The 19823-nt window shown below is 39.3% G+C and overlaps 1 protein-coding gene across 1 annotated transcript in view; it reads left to right on the top strand.

The window, feature by feature from the left end:
- Positions 1–18247, top strand: part of CDC20B (cell division cycle 20B) — a 43891-nt gene extending 25644 nt beyond the window's left edge. Inside the window, exons 5-11 of the mRNA XM_041767496.1 lie at positions 1112–1205; positions 6973–7166; positions 8521–8615; positions 10450–10675; positions 12777–12902; positions 13609–13726; positions 18132–18247. Coding sequence (XP_041623430.1) covers positions 1112–1205; positions 6973–7166; positions 8521–8615; positions 10450–10675; positions 12777–12902; positions 13609–13726; positions 18132–18247 — 969 coding nt within the window. The remainder of the gene's footprint in view (positions 1–1111; positions 1206–6972; positions 7167–8520; positions 8616–10449; positions 10676–12776; positions 12903–13608; positions 13727–18131) is intronic.
- Positions 18248–19823: the final 1576 nt, after the last annotated feature.

Below are 19823 nucleotides of genomic sequence, written 5' to 3'. Positions count from 1 at the left end.
GTCCTGCAGAGGGAGTTTCTACAACAAGGGCCTGCATAGTTGTGTAGATGTTCAAAATTATTCTGTATAGTCAGATCTATGCCAAGTTGTTCAGTAAAGTAGTTAGTAGATCTTACCGAGGGAAGAGCACCCTTGGGTACATCAAACCGAAGCACTCTGTGCTGGGCAATTCCTTGGTCAGCTTTGTGCTAATAATGGGATCCTGAAGAATTAACTCTATGAAGAGTTCCATTGATTTTAAGAATATTATTTTATACCAGTAGTTCCCAACTGGGGGTTATTTTGCTCCCCAGGGGACATTTGACAATGTCTATAGACATTTTTGATTATCCCATCTAGTAGATACAGTCTGAGATGCTGCTATACATCCTATAATGCACAGAACAGCCCCCAGAATAATGGATTATCTGTTGCTAAATGCCAGTGATCCTAAAAATGGGAAACCCCGCTTATACTTGATTGTCCTGTTTTGAATACCTAAAAACCCATGATTCACTTACTGGCAATGACATAATATCTCGGAAGAAAACTAAAAATCTCAAAATGATGCCTGTGAAAGAGAATGCTGTATGAATTATGGTGATCCAGTGATTGTTTTATATGTAAGATTAAATATATTACCATGAAGGAGAAAAAAAGGAATTGTCTCCACTTTATTTACTAAAATCTTTTTAGAAAATTCCAACAAGTACTTTTCTTTATACTTACTATTAATTTTCTTATCTGTTTTTGTTTGAGGTTTGATGTAAGAATGTCAGAAGTGCTTTTTATATACTGGCCCAAAGGGACAGCAATCAGATTTTTGTGTTCATGGGAACCGAGGCAAATCATTTAAGATCTTGTGATTTGATGTTCCCATTTCTTTTTTTTAAAGATTTTAAAAATTTATTCACGAGAGATACAGAAAGAGAGGAAGAGACATAGGCAGAGGGAGAAGCAGGCTCCCTAAGGGGAGCCAGATGCAGGTCTTGATCCCAGGAACCTGGGGTCATGACCTGAGCCAAAGGCAGACGCTCAACCACCGAGCCACTGAGGTGCCCCTGTACATGTATGTTTCTTTTTTTTTTTTACATGTATGTTTCTAAAGAAGTATTTATTTGCTTGTTTACAGAAATGCCTAAACCAACTATTTTTGACCCAGAAGGTGGTTCAATGGGTTAGTGGGCAAATGCAACTCTGTGAGCCATCCCAATGTGTCTGGAAAGGTATGGTCCAAAGATTTTCTGTTTGTCCTTCTTTCTTACCCTTGTCTCTCCCTGCCTCCTTCATTTCTTCCTTATCTTAGAATATATTATTGGAATATATTATTTTTATATATATTAGACTAATCAACATAATTATGAATTTAGAGAATTCTCCGCCTTACCTGTTCCCCTCCCCAAGTCTCATTTCCTAGAGGCAATCATCCCTAACTAACAGCTCTTCCCCCCCAGTATTTACATCTATTTTATAAGTAATATTTGTAAACTCTTTCTTGAGATTTTAGACTTTATCATAACTTTCTGGCATAGTAGATAAGAACTTTGTTCTTCTGCCTCATTCACCTCCTTCAATCTACTTAGATCACACTTCTAAAAATTAATGAACCCTTCACGTGGCTGAAAATCTGTGTATAACTCTGACTTCCCCAAAACTTAACTGCTCATAGCCTACTGTTGCCTGGAGGCCTTCACAATAATATAAACAGTTGGTTAACACATATTTTGTATGTCATATGTATTTTTTTTGTCATATGTATCATATACTATATTCTTACGATAAAGTAAGCTAGAAAAAAGAAACTTATTAGGAAAATTATAAGGAAGAGAAAATACATTTACAGTACTGTATTTTTTTTAAAGATTTTATTTATTTATTCACGAGAAACACACACACACACAGGGAAAGAGAGAGAGAGAGAGAGAGAGGCAGAGCACAGGCAGAGGGAGACGCAGGCTCCATGCAGGGAGCCCGATGTGGGACTCGATCCTGGGACTCCAGGATCATGCCCCGGGCTGAAGGCAGGCGCTAAACCCACTGCGCCACTCAGGGATCCCACGTGTGGTATTTATAAAAAAAAACCCACGTGTAAGTGGACCCATGCAGTTCAAACCCATGTTGTTCAAGGGCCAACTGTATTAGCTTCACTGTGTAAAGCAGTGATCCAATATTGATATATATTGCAAAATAATCACCACAGTACTCAATATTCATTACAATTCATAGTTACAGAATTTCTTTTCTTGTGATGAGAACTTTTAAGATCTATGCACTTAATAATTTTCAAATATGCAGTCCAGGGTGAACTATAATTGCCATGCTGTACATTACATCTCCATGACTTATTTTGTAACTGGAAGTTTGTACTTGTTTTTTAAAAAAACCCTTATTGGTAGTGCTTGAGTGTTTCTAGAAACCTTTAAATTTTGCCCACAACTGCAGGTCTTTGTGGCTAACACCAAGGCTGTGAATAACGATCTACTTCTGGGTATAGCATTGTGAAGTTCTTACACTTTTTATCAGAAGGCATGTGGTCATAGAGACCACAAATTACCTGGGTGGGCTCAGAGCCTATTAATTTATGTCATCTTGGTTCATTCCATCACAAGCCAAGTAGTTGGACAGATGAAAAGGTGGTGGCCTGTGGTTTAGACCTAGGTGGGTCTTTTGATGAGAATTAAAACTGAACCCAAGATAGGACCTTGAGCTCAGATAGTCACAGGTAAAACTAGCCAGAAGTAATTCTGTGTGCTCTGGTAAAGAAACAATGAGACAAAGAGCCAAAATAAATGATTAAAAAAGAAACTTATTAGGAAAATTATAAGGAAGAGAAAATACATTTACAGTACTGTATTTTTTTTAAAGATTTTAAAAATTTATTCACGAGAGATACAGAAAGAGAGGAAGAGACATAGGCAGAGGGAGAAGCAGGCTCCCTAAGGGGAGCCAGATGCAGGTCTTGATCCCAGGAACCTGGGGTCATGACCTGAGCCAAAGGCAGACGCTCAACCACCGAGCCACTGAGGTGCCCCTGTACATGTATGTTTCTAAAGAAGTATTTATTTGCTTGTTTACAGAAATGCCTAAACCAACTATTTTTGACCCAGAAGGTGGGTTCAATGGGTTAGTGGGCAAATGCAACTCTGTGAGCCATCCCAATGTGTCTGGAAAGGTATGGTCCAAAGATTTTCTGTTTGTCCTTCTTTCTTACCTTGTCTCTCCCTGCCTCCTTCATTTCTTCCTTATCTTAGAATATATTATTGGAATATATTATTTTTTATATATATTAGACTAATCAACATAATTATGAATTTAGAGAATTCTCCGCCTTACCTGTTCCCCTCCCCAAGTCTCATTTCCTAGAGGCAATCATCCCTAACTAACAGCTCTTCCCCCCCAGTATTTACATCTATTTTATAAGTAATATTTGTAAACTCTTTCTTGAGATTTTAGACTTTATCATAACTTTCTGGCATAGTAGATAAGAACTTTGTTCTTCTGCCTCATTCACCTCCTTCAATCTACTTAGATCACACTTCTAAAAATTAATGAACCCTTCACGTGGCTGAAAATCTGTGTATAACTCTGACTTCCCCAAAACTTAACTGCTCATACCTACTGTGCTGGAGGCCTTCACAATAATATAAACAGTTGGTTAACACATATTTTGTATGTCATATGTATTTTTTTTGTCATATGTACATATACTATATTCTACGATAAAGTAAGCTAGAAAAAAGAAACTTATTAGGAAAATTATAAGGAAGAGAAAATACATTTACAGTACTGTATTTTTTTTTAAATTTTTATTTATTTATGATAGTCACAGAGAGAGAGAGAGAGAGAGAGAGGCAGAGACACAGGCAGAGGGAGAAGCAGGCTCCATGCACCGGGAGCCCGACGTGGGATTCGATCCCGGGTCTCCAGGATCGCGCCCTGGGCCAAAGGCAGGCGCCAAACCGCTGCGCCACCCAGAGATCCCTATTTATTTTGTTATTCATGAGAAACACACATACAGAGAGAGAGGCAGAGGGAAAAGCAGCCTCCATGCAGGGAGCCTGACGCAGGACTCGATCCTGGGTCTCCAGGATCAGGCCCTGGGCTGAAGGCGGTGCTAAACTGCTGAGCCACCCCGGCTGCCCTCAAGATCTGACTCTTATTACACATGTTAGATCTTTGGATATTATTCCAAAAGTCCCTGAGATTTTGCTCATTTCTTTTTAAATTTTTTCCCTACACGTTCCTCATATTGGATCATTTCTGTTGATTTATATTGGAATTCAATGACTCTTTCCTCTGTCATTTCCATTCACTATTTAGCCCATCCAGATTTTTCAGATATTGTATTTTTCAGTTTAGAAATTTCCATTTATTGTTTTTATGGCTTATATTTTTATTTTAAAGATTTTTAAAAAATTTATTTATGAGACAGAGAGAGAGAGAGAGAGAGAGGCAGAGACACAGGCAGAGGGAGAAGCAGGCTCCTTGTAGGGAGCCTGACATGGGACTTGATCCTGGGTCTCCTGGATCAGGCCCTGGGCTGAAGGCAGTGCTAAACTGCTGAGCCACCCGGGCTGCCCTGTTTTTATGCCTTCTATTTTAGTTTTATTTTTTATAGTTTCTATTATCTTTACATAGAAAACAGTTTCTTTTTTTCCATTCTGCTGATATTTTCTCTTTTTATTCAAGTATGTTCTTTCTTTACCTCATGGAGAATATTCTTTCTATTCTGTTTATATATTTTATTATAGCTGCTTTAGCATCTTGTTTTTGATAATTCCTATACTTAAGTCATCTTGGGGTTCTTGTCTATTAATTATGTTTTCCTTATGTCCAGTAATCTTGAATTGTGTACTGGACAATATGGATATTATGTGATATTAATTCAGGGTCCTGCAGAGAATGTTGCCATTTTTGTCTTAATTAGGTTTATACTTTAAGGTTTGTCTTGCCTTTTATGGGTGATGCTTTGAGTCTCAGATCAGTTTCTTCAGCCTCAACTATGCTGATTTGGCTCTATCCCTCATATATACGGATTAGAGTCTAGGCTGAGACCTAAATGGATTCTTCAAATCTCAGTTCAGTTTTCAAAGCCGTTGCTAAGCTTATTTGAGTTTTCCTTGCACTAACATGATTTCAGGGTTAGGCTGAGATGTGTGTGGATTCACACATTCACAATTAGGGAATGCCTTTCTGTGGCTCTCTCCCCTCCAGGAATTTCTCCACATACTTTGGTCACCTCAGACTCCTTTCCCTGGCTCCTCTCACCAGAAAGATGGTGAACTTTCCATCAGAGTTTTAGCTGCTGGTGCTATTCCATGATTGGGGCCTACTTTCTGACAAAACCATGTGAGAAGAAAAAGTGAGAAACTCACCCCTGGGCAGGCTGCTTCTTCTGGTTTTGACACCCTTACTTAGTTTAACTGCTTTTGCTTATTTTCCATTTCTCAGGTTTTTAATTTTAAAAAATATTTTGTTCAGAGTTCGTAGTTGTCATTAGTGGGAAAGGTGGGTTATAGGTAGCTTAGACCACTGTAGGGGAACTAGTGTGCTTCATAGTTTTGTACTGATATGTGTCAATCAGGATAAGAGATTTTTGTCTTCCAAGAAAGAAGATAGGGTTATATGTCAACTATATTTCAATTAAAGAAATAAGGTAGGATACATTTTAATATGTGGTCACACAAATATGGTTTCTTTTGGCAGTCAAAGAGTTCTTATAAGTCGAAGCTGGAGAATACTGCCAGGAACTTCCAGGTATCACATATAAGTCACTGACTACTTTTTCTCGATATTCCATAGTTGGGTGTATTTTGGTTTGAAATGATAGTGACATCTTTCATATGGATATTGTGGGTTTAAAGATGTCTCCCTAACAGTTATGTGCTTTTTCCCCTATATTTATTGCAGTATTATTTATAATAACCAAATTATGGAAGTAGCCCAAATGTCCATCAATAGATGAATGGATAAAAAAGATGTGAAATAAAAAAAAAAGATGTGGAATCGGGGTTCCTGGGAGGCTCAGTTGTTAAGCATCTGACTTCAGCTCAGGCCATGATCTTGGGGTCCTGGGATTGAGCCCCACATTGGGTTCACTGGGGAGTCTGCTTGTCAGTCTCCCTCTCCCTCTGCTCCTCCCCATTCTCATGCTCTCTCTCTCTCTCTCAAAAATTAAAATCTTAAAAAAGAAATGTGGTATATGTGTGTGTGTCTGTGTGTGTAATGAAATGTTATTCAGCCATACTATTCTTGCCATTTGCAACAACATGGATGGACCTAAGTGAAATAAATCAGTCAGAGAAAGACAAACACCGTATTATTTCACTCATATGTAGAATTTAAGAAACAAAATAAATGAACAAAGAAAAAAAGACAAACCAAAAAGCAGATTTTTAACTATCTGATCAAACTGATCATTTGGAGATCAGAGATCATTGATCAGAAAACAAACTGTTGCCTGAGGAGAGGTTTGTGGGCAGGATGGGTGAAACTGGTGAGGGGGATTAAGAGTGTACTTATCGTGATGAGCACTGAATAATGTATAAAACTGCTGAATCACTATATTGTATATCTGAAACTAATATGACACTTATGTTAACTATACTGGAATTAAAATGAAAAAAAAGAAAAAGTCTAGATAATTTCAGTAAAAAATAATATGTGCTTTTAACTTTTAGTGGCCTGTTAGATACAATTCATGTGTACTAATAATGATAGGTGAAACTTCCAAGTTCTCTAAATGACTCCAAATAAATATATCTGAGTATAAATAGCAAGCATTATTGTTCATTAGACTATGTAGCTTGACACAAAATTCTAGTTTTTATTTTTGAACTTCTAATGATCTGCTTGCATATATAATTCTATTTTCCAACTAACCATGGGGAAGGGATTAATTTTGCTCATCTATCTATAAAAAGTTGGTTACTTGAAAATATTTTTTATTTGCTAAGTAATTACCCTAACTAATATGAAATGCTTTTCTTATAGATCTGAATATTCTAGACTGGAATTTTCGAAATCTTGTTGCTGTAGCCCTTGGATCCTCTGTGTTCATATGGACTGGGGAAAACAACCTGATTGAAAATATAGACTTAAGTCTCAATTGTAACTATATATCCTCTGTGTCCTGGATAAAAGATGGAAACTGCCTGGCAGTTGGCACCAGTGAAGGAGAAGTACAAGTAATGGAAAGTTGTTTTTTTTCCTCAAAATGTGCTCTGTGTAATTGCTCAATAACTAAAATTGACTTTTAATAACAAGTTATTATACAATAGAGAATCTATATTAGTTGTGGCACTTGAAACTATGGGGAGTAAGAGGATATACCATTCTGTTTTTTTTTTTTCTGAATGGCATTTAATGAGGAGTTAAGGATACTCTATCTAGCTTTTTTTCACACAAGCTTTCCTTCTGTCATATTTACCTTCTTAGAAGTCTTTTTCCCCCCCAAATTTTATTTTTTAAAGTAATTTCTACACTCAGAGTGGGGCTTGAACTCACAACTCTGAGATCAAGAGTTGCATGTTCCTGGGGCACCTGGGTGGCTCAGTGGTTGAGCCTTTGGCTCAGGTAATGATCCTGGGGTCCTGGGATCAAGTCCCACATCAGCCCCCCCCTCCCCCGCCACAGCAGGGAGCCTGCCTCTCCCTCTGCCTATGTCTCTGTCTCTCTCTCTGTGTCTCTCATGAATAAATAAATAAAATCTTTAAAAAAGTTGCATGCTCCTCTGATCAAGTCAGCCAGGTACCCCTAAAAGTCTTTTCTCTAGTATTAAAGTTGGGCTTGTAGAATCTTCAGGGTTAGGACTTTGGATCACTCTGTGATCAGGAGCAGAGTTACTTAAAATGAAGGAATTTGTTTCTGATAAGCTCTCTGAAATGGTAATTTACCCATATTCTATCAACCTATTTAATTTCTCATGTATTATTATTACTAGCAATACTATAAACAATATTGCTCATATGTTCAATGACTTTGGAGGGCCATAGATAGCTCTCATTGCTTTTTCATCTCTACAATGATATTGGATGCTTTGAAGGTTATGTCATGATTTCTTCTTGCACCAAAGTTCTTCTTTCTCATATGGGTCAGTGTATCATTTGTAGGTGGCATAAAAGGAGTCTCTTAGCCTGTCGGTGGATTTCTAGATACGAAATCCCACAATTTAGAAGAAACTAGAAGTGTGAGAGCCATTCTCAACCTGTGGCTGTGCACTGAATTCACCTGGGGAGCTTTCAAATAAATGTCTTTAAAAAAATGCCATATTCACAGATCCTACCTCCATTATGAAATCAGAATGGCTAGCATCCATAGCAAGCTCTGCAGGTGATGTCATGACAGCTGACATGTCAGACGATGTTGAGTCAGACAATGTCAGACATGTTGAGTAATGCTTCCCAGGGTTAAGGGAGCTAAGCTTTCCTGTTGTACAAAGACTGGCTGTATCAACAATAATTGCCATCAGGCCTTTAAGAAGACAGTGGGCTGTGAAAAAGACAATGTTATGTAACTCTGCTTGTTCATTTTTTTTTTCAGTTATGGGATGTGGTAACTAAAAAGCGGCTGAGAAATATGCTTGGTCATTTGTCAGTGGTTGGGGCTCTGAGCTGGAATCACTGTATTCTCAGCAGGTAAGAAGCGTCTTAATGGAACACATTAGATTTTTATCACCAAGTTTGGGAGGCTGAGTGAACCAAAAGCAAAACTAAAACAAACCAAAACCAAACAGGATATTAGTTAGTTTCAGTTATGATCCTACCCTCTTGCATGTTCTGATCTTCTGGTGATATAAGTAGTCCAGTGGCCACGGATACCATGGTGGCTCTGTGCCTGCACCGTATGCTAGTACTGGGAAGTGATGTTCAGGATTCACTAAATTGTTCAGATAAAAGGTCAAACTCTGTTTAAGCAAACAGTTTCTCTGTACCAAGCCATACCTACCAGAGGGATATTTTGTTGCAATCAAGTATTTATTGTTATCAGGATCAATAATTTGGACTATGGTAAGCTTTCTGGGGCATATTTCCAATTCACAGACCCACAGATGTCAAAACTGGAAGGAGCCACATACATCAGCTATCTCCATGGTTCTCAAACTTGAGCATGCATCAACATCACCTGAAGGACTCTATTTTTTATTTTATTTTATATTTTTTAAAGATTTCACTCCTTCATTCATGAGACACACACACACACACACAAACACAGAGGCAGAGACACAGGCAGAGGGAGAAGGCTCCACACAGGGAGCCCGATGCGGGACTCAATCCCGGGTCTCCAGGACCACGCCCTGGGCCAAAGGCAGGCGCTAAACCGCTGAGCCACCCAGGGATCCCCAAGAGCTCTTTAAAACACAGATTGATGGTCTGTCTTTAGGAATTTCTGATTTAGTAGGTCTGAAGTTGCTTTGATAATTTGCATTTTCTAGTTTCCAAAGTGATGCTGATGCTTCATCACTTTTGAGAACTACCAATTTAGTCTAACTACTTCTTTTTAACCAGAAAAGTCAAGTGACTGTCCCTATGATCCTACATAATTGATCTAAATATGCACTGTTTTTAATAATTGCCATTCGTTTTTATACCATAGTTCTTAAGGTAGGTTTAAATTAAATAGATTCCAAGGCCTTTTACAATTTAAGTAGCTAAGAAATAAATTTGAGATTTCAATACCCTGTGATTGTAAGTCAAAGTTAAAGCCACTTAAAAAAAACTGTATAAAAGGCTAATTATTTACTATGAGAAGCTGTTGTAGTGAAGTCAGTTCTATATTTGAATTCTTTTTACAGTCTGCATTGTTTAACTTTAGTTATACCATCCACAAGGAAAATGAACAGATCTTTTCTTATAATAGCAGGTAACATTTTTGGAGTAATGGATGCTAGGCATTGTGCTATACTCTTTATGTGCATAATTGTGTTTTAATCCCTGCAGTGATGCTATACAATGGTTTCTAATACCGCCCCCCCCCCCCCCCCCCGCGCAACCTATTCTTAATGAATAAACTGAGATACTAGCCTGAGGTCACATGGTAAGTAAAAGGGACAGAGTCCAGCTTTGAACCCAGGTGGTCTGGCTGCAGAATTCCTATTGTTCATCTGAATGCTGTTCAGTGTGTCTGGCGCCTGAATAGTTTTTACAAATATGATACTGGATTTTGAGAAATTTCAGAAATAATTATATGTAGTTGTTTACTTATTCCTTGTAGACAATTAGTCCAGAAAGAGTTCATTTGATAGAGTAATAGGATCTTTATCATTATTTGGATCCAAATCACTGTGCATGAGTAGACATTATCCACTGATTTTGAATCACATTACAGTTTGCTGTGACATATATTTCAGATGTTAGTAACATTAACAAAACTAATAGTGGATTTGTAGATTAATAGAAAGAGGAAATAATACTTCATGCTTTCGAATGCTCGAGTTTTCTGTCAAAAACCTGCCCCTCTACCTTTGTGCAGCGGATCGAGGCTGGGCCGTGTTTATCACCACGATGTTCGGGAAGCCCAGCATCACGTTGGATCACTTCACCACAAGCAAGCTGTCTGTGCTCTGAAGTGGTCGCCTGACGGCAGGCTGCTTTCCAGTGGCTGTAGTGATGGACTGCTGGCAATATGGCCCCATGACCCAGGTGTGAGAACACAGACTCAACCGCTGAAAGTTATATCCCAACCTACAGCAGTCAAGGTAAGACATCCAATAGCCTTCCAAGTTGCTCTTCACTCAGATATCACTGAGTATCCTTCACACATGAGAACAAAGCCATTAAGCCAATGCTTTGAGATTTTTCTTTCCCCAGAATTTGTTGTGGATTTTGCTACCACTCTCCTCAAAGACAACCCTATGTATACGCTCCATGTGTCCGTTTTTGTGGTTGTAAGTGACTGAAGCTTCTGAAAAAAAAAAAAAAAAAGAAAAAAAAAAAAAGGAAATATATTTTCTCTCACAACTGAGGAGTCCTGGTAAATACAGCTGCTTCCAATACCGTCCAGATCGAGGGCCTTAAATAATGTCAGAACACTCTCTCTTTGGCTCTTGGCTCTGCCTGTCTCTGTTTAGTTTCATTCTTTATTCAGACATTTATTTTGTGGGCAAGATGGTTCTTAGCAGCTTCAAAGTCAGATTCCCTCAAATGGGAATTGATTAGGAAACTATCATTCTTATAAGTCTGGTATAAAAGCCCCAGGCAGGACTCTGGTGTGACTTTGGGCACATTCTCATCTCTCAACAGGTAACTGTGGTCAGAGAGATGGGTACACTGATTGTTCAGGCCTAGGTCATGAGCTCACTCCATGAAAGGAAACCCATTGTCAGAAGAAGGAGGAGGGGTGGTGCCCAGTTAAACCAATATTCCACCATGCTCTGTTTAATATATATTTTTTTATTTCTCTGTATTTTAAGTTCTTATTTCTAGTAAAAAAAAATCCATATATTCATTCCTTTGGTGTCATAGATATGCGTCCTGGCCTCAACATAGACTCCCAGAATATTTATCACTCACAGAGCAAAGAAATGATTCTACTTTGTTAACTATGAGCAAATTTGTTAGAATGAGAACTTACATAGTTATCATGGGGTTTCCTTGTATAGGGTGTAATACGTAGCACCTGCTGCGAGGCATAGTGGTGGCTCAGTACTCTGGTTTGTGGTTTTTATTTTATTTTAAAAAATATTTTATTTATTTATTCATGACAGAGCAGAGAGAGAGGAAGAGACGTAAGCAGAGGGAGAAGCAGGCTCCTTGCAGGAAGCCCAATGTAGGACTTGATCCCCAGACCTGGGGTCACGCTCTGAGCCAAAGGCAGATGCTCAACCCCTGAGCCACCCAAGCATCCCTGGCTTGTGGTTTTTTTTTTTTTTTTTGGCTTGTGGTTTTTAATATCCATAGAACATTAAGAATGATTTTAGGTTCAAATTCCCATTCTTAATGATTTGAAAAAAATCTAGAGAAAATGTATGTAAAATATCCTGTCTGCAAACAAAATGCAAAAACAAAATAAAGCAAAACAAAAACCCAACACATGAAAACCCAAGCAAAGCAATACAAGTTACTTTTTTACATGTCTTGTCAGAAATACAGTGAATTGAACCAAGAGTTTCTGAAGCCTGAGCAAACTAAATCTGGTGGCAGCTAATAGCAGGATGGATGTATAAATAAGGATGCATAGATAAATATAACTGAAATATCTGTTATAATGTACTTTAAAATTACTATTACTAATCATTTCAATGATCAATATAAATGTGTAATACTAAATCATATTTTTCAGAATAACTATAGTAACATAAATAAGTAAATCAAAGATAATTTTATTTTCTGAAATGTATTAGTTGAAGTGCCTGAGAGTTTTTGGGGTATGAGCAATCGTGTGTGACTCCATTCTGTCCTTTTTTCTCTGACCTAGAACCTAAAGACACAGGTAGACAAATAGGAGAAAGGCTTCATTTCATAACCAGATTTTAGGGGCACATGTCACCTACTCCAGGGGCAGATTTTTGCCCATAGGTCATGTTGAGTGTAGTTTTAAAAATATATTATTGGGTGGTTTTTCTTTGTTTAAAATATTTGCAGTTGTTCTCAAAATTTGAGGAAGGCACCTAATAGGTGATTTCTAGTCCCTTAGAAGTGATCTCTAGAGAGTGCCACTGCTCCTGCCTTTGGATCAAAGGTCCAGAAGAACCATGGTCCTCGCAGACCTCTGCAAATCCTGCTCACCTGAGCATGTCACCATCACAAGTTCACTTTCTCCAAGCCTGATCCACCGGTGTGATTATTTGAACTTTAAAGGCCATGGATTGGTGTCCCTGGCAGTCTGCAGTCCTTGCCGTTGGAGGCGGAATGAGAGATGGGCACTTACGTATCTTGGACATAAACACGGGGCAAAGTATCCAGACCCCGAGCACAGACTCACAGGTAAACATCTCTGCTGGACTTTGCCTTCATTTTGATCTTCCAGAACCTGTGAAAATGATTCCTGAGAGAGCACTGGACTCAAACAAACCTCTTTATACTTGCTGAGGAGGCTACGGGGATTTCAGTTCTTGGCAGTTTCTTTCTTTCTTTCTTTCTTTCTTTCTTTCTTTCTTTCTTTCTTTCTTTCTTTCTTTCTTTCATTTCTTTCTTTCTTTAAGATTTTATTTATTTATGACAGAGAGAGAGAGGCAGAGACACAGGCAGAGGGAGAAGCAGGCACCATGCAGGGAGCCTAATACGGGATTCGATCCCGGGTCTCCAGGATCACGCCCTGGGCTGAAGGCAGTGCTAAACCTGGGCCACCCGGGCTGCCCAGTTCTTGACAGTTTCTTTTTGTAAAACCTTTATCTGTGAGTTGAAAGCTGAACTGTGTATCCTTCCCTCCCCACTCGATTCCCCACATCTCCCTTCTTTCTCAGCATTGCTTTGACTGTGCTCACATTTGTAGGTTCAATGCACCTAAACCTATTTGTATGCTTAGTCTTCCATTGGCCTTGGGGCTAACAGAATTCCTCTAACACTCTAACCCCGGCTGTGGACTGGAGGATGGATGTGGATAGAGCATACTGCCTAGAATCAGTTCGAAATACATTCACGATGAATCAGATATTGCCATAATTCTGTATTTTCTGGGCCACAATTCCAGATTTGTTCCCTACTCTGGCTGCCTAAGACAAAGGAGATTGCAACTGGCCAAGGTACTCCTCAGAATGATGTGACTACGTGGGCTTGTCCTGGTCTGGCCAGGTCAGGTGGATTTTTTGGTAAGTAAGTGGATGAGTAAAATGCTGCGGACCTATAGCTAAGTGAGACGTCATTGTCAGGAAAAGCCTCAGATGAAAGATTTTTCTCTTCTGGCTCTGTGAAATATTTATTTTACCAGAGGAAAAAAGCCTATACTCACTCCACCTCAGAGTGTGTATAGGTGTTTCTGAATTTGACCAAGACTGTTCATTACTTACATTGGTTATGTCTTCTTGTTGCATATGTGTGTGGATGAAGCAGTGATGATCAGGGATTCTTTCTTTCTTTTTTGAAGATTTAATTTATTCATGAGAGACACAAGGAGAGAGGTGGAGACATATGCAGAGGGAGAAGCAGGCTCCCTGTGGGGAGCCTGATGCAGGACTCGATCCCAGGACTCTGGGACTATGCCCTGAGCTAAAGGCAGACGCTCAATCACTGAGCCACCCAGATGCCCCTCAGGAATAGCTTCTAAACTGTTTTTGAGCTCTGGAGTTAGTATTATAACTCATCTTACCTTATTCTTAGAAGAACCAGCAGTACTGGAATGTGTGGGAGTTTTTACAAAATGCATCTGCTATATCTCAGGCACTTTCGGGGAGGGGTGTTGAGGATATACATGTAAACAAGACAGATGTTATCTTTGCCTTTATGGACCCTATACTTTAGTGGGAAGAAACAGACCAAAAACCCCAAACGTGTGTGTGTATGTGTGTGTGTATGTATATATATATATATATATATATATATATATATATATATATATATATATATAACATATCACATATACATATATTCACATGTCACTAGATAGTGATAATATTAGGACTCTCTTTGCAGACTCTGAGAATGCTATCTGGCAACAACAAAACACCCTTAACAGAAAGACTTCCTGCTCCTGCTGCTCAGTATGGCCTCAGAATGACTTTTATATCCCTAAGCTGTTATATCTTGTGATTTGGTAAATAAAAACGTATGCAGCTCTTAACAGAGCTACCTGGGTGGCCAGGCATGAATGTAGGAGGGACACTAGTTGATCCTTTGCATATTTTAAACCATAAGATATGCAATTCATGCGATATGTTTTCTGATTAGAGAAATATTTTTAATCAAGCCTTAAACCTGGTTCTCTACAAAACTACAATTCTGGGAGCTAGTTAGATCTTTCAGTGAGGTGGGGGCCTCTGATAGATCCTGGAGTCAATATGCTGATACTTGGAGTGAAGAATGAACATGTCCGGTGCATTTTCTTTTTTGTCTAGCCTTGACAAGCTATAAATTATTCAGTTGTAATGCCTTGTGACTTTTCTGTTGATTGTAGATAGAATTCCAAAGAGTACTTTTAAACTTTTCTCCTCTTAACATGTTTATAGCTAGAGGAGATGCAGTTCCTTTTGAGCTCTCAGATACTAAAGCTCATCTCTGACCCAGTGGTTTCTTTCACACGCCATATTTCCCCCAAGGGTTTAGCAGGTGGTTGTTATATGCATATACACATCATGTGGTTAGCATTAAAAAATGAAATAGAATAGTACAGAATGGAAAAAATGTAAAAGTATGGTATTATTTTGTGAAACATTTGTTATAGTCGTGCAGCTTCATACAGGTGTCTATATATGGAGCCCCTACATAAAATGTAGTTTTGAACTGTGGGTTGTGGTCATAAAGCTTGGAAAATGGTCATGCCTTTCCTTAGTCTCACCCTGTTAACCACAGTTCATGATTCTCTGGGGGGAAAATTCAGGTGAAGAGGCCTCACCCACTTAACTGCAGAAGAAAGAGAACTTACCATCCTCCTTGCTCTCAAGGACCAAAAGTTGTAATTGACAAGCTTTGAAACAGGAGTAGGTAACTTTCTAGCCTGTAGGTCTGGCCTTTGCTTTGGTTTCACCAGTCCATAGCACATGCTATGGAAACCATTGATTGGTGGTCTCCTTTATAATGATAGCTGCATAAAGAAAACAAAACTTTCAACCCTTTCAGTGATAATACTCTTGGAATTTAGGGATGTAAATCCTAAAGGATGACCTTTGTTTGAGGTAAAGATGGCATTTTCCACTTAGTCTAGTAAATTAAGATTTTCACTAATAAGAGAGAAGTATTTCAAGAATGCCTTTGCTTCTAATCCAAGCTCCATTTTCCTAACAAATTTTGTAAGTAGTTGTCCATTTTTTAAAGTCGAGACACTTTTCAAAGCCTGCTTTGGAAAAGATTTGGGATTTTTTTCCCTTTTCCACCTTTCTCTTTATCTCAACACATCATAATAAAGAATGAAAGTATGTTTATTACCTACTTTGTTTATTTTTTTAATTTTTTTTTAAAATTTTTATTTATTTATGATAGTCACAGAGAGAGAGAGAGGCAGAGACACAGGCAGAGGGAGAAGCAGGCTCCATGCACTGGGAGCCTGATGTGGGATTCGATCCCGGGTCTCCAGGATCGCGCCCTGGGCCAAAGGCAGGCGCCAAACCGCTGCGCCACCCAGGGATCCCTACTTTGTTTATTGAATTGACTTTTCTTAAGTTTAATTTAAAACCATTCATGTAATATTCTATATTTACCCTAAGTCAAATGGTTTTCATTTATATTGCCTTAATTTATAAATGTGTAAAATAAATAAGGGACAGTGGTTTTCCATAGAATAGAGATTCTTTGCTCTGGGTTTGGATAATGGGCTAAATGGTTAGACCACTGAATTTGATTGTAGTTCTGGCTCTGCCATTAGTTCTGTGACCTGGGACAAGGCAATTGATATTCCTGAATTTTCTTTTTTTCATCTATAAAATAAGGGAGCTACTTTGTATCTATGAATCTAAATTTTTTAATGTACTGACACACCCATGGCCAATCCCATGTCTCTTTGGGGGATGTGTGTGTGTGTGTGTGTGCATGTGTACATGCGTGAGTATGAAGGAAAGCATTAGGGGTGATGTGTGCAGTTGGAAAAAATCCCAAGTGTTTAAGATATGTCTCCCTTAGGAGTGGAATACACATGTGCACTCCTTTCTGTTGAGAATCTGTGTCAGAGCACAAGATTATTTCTGAAATTCTAGATCTCACTTGAGTTGTAAGTTGTACTGGTTCTATGAGATGACCACCCACCTAGCTAGATTTTATCTGTGCCCCCAAATACCTTTTCCATCAAAAACTTATTCCATCTCTTTCCTTCTCTCTATCCTCCTGGCCCCAGCCTCCTTTCATGGAGTCAGTTATGTCTGCTTTGTGCTGAACGTTTAATTTATTAACAGGGTTGGGTTAGGATAGATTTTGCCAAGCATTTTCCAAGGAAAATGAGTCACTTGAGATGTTCACATCAGAAGGACTCTGGGCAAATAACTTGCAGAAATACTGTCTATTATAGTCTCTTCTCCTCAATAAAGCAGTCTTGAAATAAGGAATTCTCTTTTCTTTTTTTTTTTTTACCTGGAGCTCCCAAACTAATGTGAACATTAAAAACATTTCTCATTTTTAATACCTATTAACCTTATATAGAACTACTGTTCCATAGAGTGCTCTTTGGGAGATTATCAGTTAGATAATAACAAAAGGGGTATTGTCTCCAGAATGACATAATTAAGACTCATGTATACTTTGGGGGAGTGCTTTTTAGATCCTTTCCTACTGGGCTGCCTCAATTTATTTGACTAGCTCCTTGAAACCTGGGTCCCAAGGGGATGACTTTTGGAGAGGATAAGAAGAAGGATGGGATGGGTGGTAGGAGCACACCAGTAGCAATTCCTGACTGTTGGTGGACTAGAGAAGATAGAACTGATAAGGGCTTGGGGCATGAGCTGTGTGGTGGGCTAGAAATGCTCCCCCAACAATATCCTTGTCAAATCCCTGGAAGCTGCAATTGTGACCTTATTTGGCAAAGGGGTCTTTGCTGATGTAATCAAGCCAAGGTTTGTGAGATGAGATCATCCTGGATTATCCAGATGGGCCGTAAATCTGACGACAAGTGTCCTTAGAGGAGACAGACACACAGACGAGAGGGCCACATTACCACAGATGCAGAGAACAGAGTAATGTGGCCACAAATCAAAGGTAGGAGGCAAAGGTTGGAATCTCTCCCGGAGCCTCCAGAGGGAGCCAGCTCTGCTGACTCCTTGATTCTGAACTTCTGGTCACCAGAACTATGAGAAAATAAATTTCTCTTGTCTCAAGCAGTTTGTGGGAATTTGTTATGGGAACCCTAGGAAACTAAGATAAGGGGGAAGAGCTCTGAAAGGGAAACCCAGTGAAGCAAAATCTCAGCCACATTCTGATGCTGCTCATAGTCAGCCACAGCAAAGGCGCAGTGGGAGCACCAGCACCAAACATGGCAGGTTTCAGAGAAGCCTTCATCCTGGGATGGGGTATGTGGCTGCCACCTCAGCAACAGACCTTATAATATAGGACATGAACTGTCTTATCTTCTTCCCACAGGCCACAGAGGCAGAGTGTTGCACCTGGCTTTGAGTCCAGACCAGACTCGAGTGTTTTCTGCTGCAGCTGATGGTACAGCCTGTGTATGGAACTGCTGTCGCTCAGCCCTCCTGTGAGCTCTGGTTTCTTCACTTCAAAGTGAGAATAATGACAGTGGCTTTGTCTTCTCCATGAGGTTGTTGTGAGGATCAAACAAGATGAAGTGCTTTTCCTGAGGTGAATGTCTGTTCTCCTGCCCTTCTCTCTCAGGTTACTTTATTTGCTCTGTTCCTCCAGTTGCATTTCCCAGATGTTGTCTTTGCCTCTTCTTCTCTATTTTCCCCTCTCTCATCCTCTTCTTTTCTTCCTCCTTTTTCATTTTTTAAAATCTCCATCTCTTCCTTATTAGGGATGCATTTCCACTGCATTTCCACTCAAAATATCTATAGCAGAGATTTCCAAACATTTTTTCCCACTTGACTTTTCTCCCAAGCTCCAGCCTCATAGAAATGCCTCTGGATATTTCCTTTCTAAGATATTTCCTGTCTTTAGCTCAAACAAAATACATTAAAAACATAACTTATGGGGATCCCTGGGTGGCGCAGCGGTTTGGCGCCTGCCTTTGGCCCAGGACACGATCCTGGAGACCCGGGATCGAATCCCACATCAGGCTCCCGGTGCATGGAGCCTGCTTCTCCCTCCGCCTGTGTCTCTGCCTCTCTCTCTCTCTCTGTGACTATCATAAATAAAAAAAAAAAAAAATAAAAAAAAAACATAACTTATTCACTTGAAAAATATTGACCAAAATCCTACTATGAGCTAGACAGTATGTTAAGCATGCACATTATTTCCTCTCAAAATGAGATCCTCTGTAGGATTCCTTTGTCCCTCTTCATGGTCTCATCCTTATCCTGGTTATCCCATCATTCTGGGAGCCTCCTAATTATTTTGCTCCATGCTTACTTTGGTTACTCTTTGTTCTCTTTTTTTTCATCCTAGTCATGTCCTGAATACCTAATGACCTCTCAGTTGTAATTCCTTCTAACTGGTTTTCTTGTCTTTATCCTTCATGGGTCTCCGTTCCACTGTTAGGTTACATTTCTAAAAGCATGATGGTGATCTTCTCAGCTCCCTGTTCAGAAACTCTTAATGACTCCCTATTACCTAAACCCTTTACCTCAACCTTAGGGTCCTGAGCCCAGAATTCGAAGTTAGGGAATCTGCACTTATCTTGGCTCTGCCATAAAGTAAGTGACCTTGGGTATATCTTAACATTTGCAAGAATAGGAATTTGGATTTGATAATTACTAAACTTTTCTTTAAATAATAAATTTATTTTTTATTGGTGTTCAATTTGCCAACATACAGAATAACACCCAGTGCTCATCCTGTCAAGTGCCCCCCTCAGTGCCCGCCACCCAGTCACCCCCAACCCCCGCCCTCCTCCCCTTCCACCACCCCTAGTTCGTTTCCCAGAGTTAGGAGTCTTCCATGTTCTGTCTCCCTTTCTGATATTTCCTACCCATTTCTTCTCCCGTCCCCTCTATTCCCTTTCACTATTATCTATATTCCCCAAATGAATGAGACCATATAATGTTACTAAGCTTTTCTTAAGGCTCAGTTGGGCCACTGTGTTCTCTTTTTAAATAGGCTCCATACCCAGCATGGAGCCCAATATGGGGATTTGAACTCACAACTCTGAGATCAAGACCT

This window comes from Vulpes lagopus, chromosome 8 (assembly GCF_018345385.1).
Source record: "Vulpes lagopus strain Blue_001 chromosome 8, ASM1834538v1, whole genome shotgun sequence".
NCBI classification, from domain to species: domain Eukaryota; kingdom Metazoa; phylum Chordata; class Mammalia; order Carnivora; family Canidae; genus Vulpes; species Vulpes lagopus.
The sequence above is the reverse complement of the archived record's forward strand: the minus strand, read 5'-3'. Positions and strand labels throughout refer to the sequence as shown.